The sequence below is a fragment of the Phalaenopsis equestris genome, unplaced genomic scaffold (genome assembly GCF_001263595.1).
Source record: "Phalaenopsis equestris unplaced genomic scaffold, ASM126359v1 Scaffold000840, whole genome shotgun sequence".
Classification (NCBI taxonomy): domain Eukaryota; kingdom Viridiplantae; phylum Streptophyta; class Magnoliopsida; order Asparagales; family Orchidaceae; genus Phalaenopsis; species Phalaenopsis equestris.
Genome location: NW_018165280.1, coordinates 2612010 through 2618009, shown reverse-complemented (window position 1 = coordinate 2618009; position 6000 = coordinate 2612010). Strand labels below are relative to the sequence as shown.

At 36.7% G+C, this 6000-nt stretch overlaps 1 protein-coding gene across 2 annotated transcripts in view; it reads right to left on the bottom strand.

Moving 5' to 3' along the window:
* Positions 1-302: 302 nt before the first annotated feature.
* LOC110031607 (WRKY transcription factor SUSIBA2-like) overlaps positions 303-6000 on the bottom strand; it is a 29612-nt gene continuing 23914 nt past the window's right edge. For both annotated transcript variants that reach the window (XM_020734889.1, XM_020734888.1), the window contains exon 6: positions 303-1204. In XM_020734889.1, coding sequence (XP_020590548.1) covers positions 673-1204 — 532 coding nt within the window. In that variant the 3' untranslated portion in view covers positions 303-672. The remainder of the gene's footprint in view (positions 1205-6000) is intronic.

Here is a 6000-nt window from a genome sequence, read left to right as displayed (position 1 = left end):
TCTATGCTAATAAATCTTCCAATATAAATCTCAATATCATTATTAGATATGTTTTGAAAAATACATAATAAATTTAAGCTCTAAGGTTCATCAAGCATACTGAGTGAAGATATCGCAATAAATCTCTCAACAAGAGAGAATATTCAGTCTGGAGACCGCACGTCTAGACAGCCAACCATCGGGCGTCACATTATCATACACCTCATTGGCAGGCGTCGCAACGCCCGGTGGTTGGCATCCGGACGTGCGGACAATATATTTTCCTCGGAAAATGGGCTCCAAAGAAGCTAAGATAACTCAAAAAATAGCCACTCGTATGTAGGTTTCAAATCAATACAATATTGTCTCCATGATTCCAAATCAAAATTAAAACATTAAAACATTAAAATATCCAACATTTTTTCCATAATTACACAGCAGTAAGTAGGATTTGAGAAATATCCAAAATACTATTAAAATAAGCTCATAAACTCTGCCCAGTAACTCATCAACTCAGCCTGCGTTCACCAATTATCTTCCATGGAAGCTGCAGGAGAAATCAAATCACTCTTTGGATGAAACTTTACAGAATTCTAATAACCTTCCACCCGTAGTTTCCAGTCCCAAGCAGCAGAGGCATAAATTAATATATTCCACAACATTTTACACCATTGCAGAGCTCCTTCAATCTTTCTATGGCCCCATTACCAGATTATCTGCTCTGGAGTAATAATGGCTTGATGAATTGTTCATTTGAGTGGTAAAAGAAAACCCTTCTGTTTTATCTTCTCTGGATCCAAACATGCCATTATTTGAGCTTCCATAAAGTTTTGATGCAGGATTCACTTGAACCATAACATTGTTGCAGTCAGAACTCAGAAATTGGAGGTGATGATTCTTTGGGATGCGTTCCAGACCTGATAGATGTTGTGTTTCGCTTAATAAGCTCGTAGGGTTAGAGCCGACACCGACACCAAGACGAAGGTTTATGGCGTTATTTTCTTCAGGAAGAGTATATTGATGTGAAATATAAGAGGTTGGAATATTGCCATCGGTTATCAATGGCGGAGATGATTCGCGGTTGGTGCTGCTGCCAGTTTTAGCGGCAGGGACGTCGTGGTTGTGTTTGCCTTCGTAGGTCGTTATCACTGCTTTGGGATCATGGGAGGCTCTTTCAACATGTTTCCTTACGGAGCAACCAGGATTGGTGCATTTATAGTAGCTTCTGGTATATTTAAAAATAATTAATTAATTAATTAGTAAAGCAAACTTGGAAATCCTCAAGTGTTATAAAGGACGTCAATTGTATTCATGATTCATTTCCTCCACTGATGTAAAAGAAGGAGAGGGCAAGGAAAGTTCACGGAGCAATTGATATCAATAAAAGCAGGACAAAAACGAAGAAGAAAAAGCATAATAAACTAATAAAACATAATTTCAATTTTAACCTGTGGAGGTCTAGTGGAAGCAAGACAAATGCAATTTGAGAAAAAAAATAAGAGCAGCAAGGAAATAATACAAACATGTATGAAATGTGTTCTTGTCTATGCATGCCAATGTATGCAACATAAATAAAGATCATTCTTCAATTATAAATTTCATTCTCTATTACAATGAAACCTATACGTGTGTAGAATACTCTTGTCTTTGCCAAAAGTAAATTTGCAACACAAATGAAAGAGGTGTTACAAACTGCTAATTAGAATCACAGACAACGTAATTTGGAGCAAGTTTTAGTTCTCAAGTGTGAAAATAATTGAGGAACAATTTGAAGCTATAGATTTCAAGCTAAGCAAATATTTTAGTTTCATGCTAGAAGTTGTAAAAGCCGTTTGAACTTTTAGTTTACAGGACCCGTGCTTTCTCACATTTGAGATATCTAAATAAATCCGAGCTCAAAACTTCCACCTCAAAACTCACTCTCCTTACTACATCAAAACTCGAACCTGCGTTCTTACACCTTATTCATTATAAAGCCAGCTAAGTAGATTCTCCAGTAAGTAGGATTTAAACAATATCCAAAATACGAGTAAAACAAGCTCAGAAACTCTGCCCAACAACTCATCAACTCAGCCTGCGTTAAACAATAACTTTCAAGGAAGCTGCTCGTTTTTTCTTCAGGGGTGGACCCACAGAAACTGAGGGTAGGCAATTGCTCGCTTTAAAGAAATAAAAAAAAAAAAACTTTAATAAAAGATAATTTGGTAATTTACGCAACCCCCCCAACCCCCAAACATCCTAAATTATTTTATTTGCCCCATATTAAAATTCTAAACTCCCCATCTATTCCTCCTCGATTCCTGAAAACTGAAAACCCTGGTGTTGTCCCTCCCACGCAAAAACCTTCACGCCTTGTGGCTAGCTCTCCTTGCCCTCAGCTCATCGCCACCACAGCCTGGCCCTCACAGTGTCATGACCATCAACTTCTAATAGGAAATCCCAAGACAATTCCCAACTTAAATGGGGCGTAGGATCAATTAGAATCTAAACAACATAACAGGATTGCACCAATTCAAGAAAATCGAAACAAAGAATTAAATAAAAAACACAATCAAAGTAATCAGAAAAACGCACGAGAATTTACATGGAAAAACTATATAATGGAAAAAAAAAATCACGGAGCCCGCCACCAAAAATTTCACTATGAAATTTAGAAATTTTTACAAAGAACCCACACCAATTTCCTCTCTACACTCGACTCGCTCCACAATCTTCTTTCTCCAATCCGATGCAAAAAACACGCTGAATCACCGAAATTCACTTCATCGACACATCTCACATTTACCGGAATGCTCGTTAAAGAACGCCAAATGAAGATAACAAAGTGTCGCACAAATTTGGCCTTAAAACAAAAAGATCGAGTGCCAACTATGTCACGCACATAGGCGCCAGGACTTGGCACATAAGTGCCAAAACATCTGTCGTGCGCCTAAATTGGGCGCATAAGCGAAAATAAGCTGACACATGAGCGCCAACCTCTCTGTGTCAAAGCATCGCCCATGTCATAAGTGGGTGCATATGTACCAATGGGTTGGCACATATGCGTCAACCCCTCTGCTATAGAAAAACACCAAAGTGGGCACATAGGCACCCAGAATCCGACACATATGCATCTGATGCTCAGTTGAAGTGCTTCGGCTCCACACACATAACACTCTCGTCAGATTATCTCTTCAGTTACAGTCTCGCTCTTGCCAAACTTGTAAAATTACCAACGAAGCTGGCCATCTCACCATTGACCATACTTTCTTTTGGTACTATGCCACCAAGAGGAGGACCCATGTGTTGTTTGCAGCCTTGCCACAGGCCTCAACCTACAACTATCAACTCGCCAATGGTGAAGGCGTTAAATTCAATTAATTCATTACTGAAAGCATAATTAAATCTCTCTCCACGAGTTATATAGAGTGAATATAATGTATTGTTTAAAACTAAATCATGTTTCATAACTCAATTATTCCAATTTTAGCTCCTTGAATCTATTTACACATATGTACCATCATATTAGTAATAAAACCTCATTTATTAAAAATTATAATATTTAAATTTTTAATTTTGCTATTCGAATACTAATTAAGTATGATTACTCATTTAAATGACTTTTCTAAATGTATTTGAAGGTGCATTTTGAGAATAGTAACTATTGGATAAACGGTTAAATTCCTATTTGGCCATTTCAATATACGAACTAAATACAATCATCTTACGATTAAGGATAGGAAACAGCAACAACCACAAGCCTTTATCCCCCTAAGTGGTGTCAGCTACAGGAATCCATTTTCGCCATTGTGTCCTATTGAGTGTCATATTTTCATTTAATTCTAATAGATGAAAATCATTTTTTCTACAATATCTTCAAGTCTTTTTAGGTCTACCTATGCCTTTCTTAACATATGTCGAATCTAAAACACCTACTACCCTTACAAGATCAACAGATGGTCGGCGTTTAATGCGACCAAACCATCTAAGATGACTCCCTCTAATCTTGTTTAGGAGACAAAGATACATTCATTTCGCATTTTGTCTATAAATGTCGACCCACTCAACCGCCTACGCATTCTCATCACAGCAACGCTTAACTTTATTTTATGTTTCTCTTCTAAAGGCCAACATTCTGCGCCATGGAGCATTGCAAGTAATTAAGGATAGGAAAGAAAAGCCAATTTTTGAGAAGAACTAACAATTGAAAGTTCAGATTTCTTTTTTCCATTTCAATAGATAAATAAATGCTATTAAATTCTAATTAAGAGCATAGATGAAAAGCTAAATACTAAGGCTGCGTTTGGCGCAACAGTTTAGGTGCGGCACGGTGTTGCGCCGATAAATTATGTTGTTTGGCGCAGCGGTGGCTCTACGGTGGGACGCGATTTGTCCCGAAAGCGGAACACGAATGGTAACCCGCGGCCTAGCTTCCTCGTTCGACTATTTACCGCAATACCCTGAAACATTTCGCTCGTGAAAGAGGCGAAAATCTGCGATCGAAAATTTCCTCTTCTCCTCCTCTCCGACTTATCTCATGCTACCCATCCGCTTCCTCGTCTTCTCACAAGTTTCCTATGCTTCGCAGGGCTTCTTCCTTCTCTTCGCACTGGTAAGAACTGTTATTTTTTTAGGGTGTTCTGTTAGATGGAACAAAGGCGAATCTTTGTATTTCAACCATTTTTGATATTTGCTTAGGTTGATTGTTTTGAGTAACTATTATAGCAGTAAGGATTTCCAGTAATTTTCCCATTTTTCCTATAGGCTCCAGAATCTCGTATCCCATTTTTCCTCTGTTTCATGCCTGCAAGATTTACAAAAGCTGAAACTTGAGGAGGAAAGGGAAGAAGGTTTTACTGGTACGCCCGTTGTTTCTCTTGTGGACCCTTTTGGCTCTTCTGTCTTCAATATTGCAGTATTTTCTGTTTGGAATACTGTAGTTTCTACAATTTGTTCTACTGTTGATTCTATAGTTGTTTCTAATGCTGGTGTGAGATGATGTTTGTTTTGGGAGGGCTAAGAAGTGATGTAGGCACTTCAATACATACGTAGCACACAATTCTTATGTGTTTGCATATTCGACACCTAACTTTCATATTTACATAATAGCACTTCACTGCTTTAGAAATATGAATGAAAAAATACATATTCCTTTTTTTTTATAGATGAGGGTGGTAGTACATTTAGATACATATCACCCAAGTCCTATGTATTTTTATATTTCACTAAAGAGGGACAAAATGATTATATTTCCAGAAACAGCTGCGGAGCAGCTGTGAACACAGCTGCAACAAACAGACAGTCAGCTTCTCCGCAACAGTTTCATAGGGCAACGCAGTTGCAGTTGAATAGCTGAAAAGCTGCAACTGCGCCAAACAGACCCTAAGACGAATGTTCATGAAGAATTTCAGATTCAATATTTGTTGTTTTAATAGAAAAATAAAGGTAATGAGAGTCTAATTAAGGCTAGCAAAGAAGCACCAAACACAATAAAATTCAAAGTCTAATTAAAGGTAGAGAAGAATAACTTATTTCTAAGATAATCTTATCATTTGAAACTCCATATTTCATTTTTTTTTTCCCATTTCAATAGAAGGACAATCAAATAAGGAAATTAGCGATTAAATTTGGAACTTGTGATGGAAATAATTCTGGGCAGTCAAATAGCAACATCAAATGCAATTAATAAAATTTTCATGTTGTAATTTTGGTGAACATGATTGCACAAACACTTGGGAAGGGAATTTGGGAAGCAGAACTGTAATGGATAAGGATTTATAAAGTAATGGAATTTAAGAAGCTAGAAAATTATAAATTAGAATTTAATTTAAAAAAAAAGGGAATAGAGAAACGAATCATTGAATTTAAGGGAAATTTACATACATAGCACACAATTCTTATGTATTTACGCATCTCACATATAAAATTTCATATTTAAATATATAGCATTTTGGTGTTTTAAAACTATATGTGCAAAGTTTTATTTCACTTCTAAAAGTAATAATAATGCTATTTATTCTATCATAGTAAAAATTTGAGTGA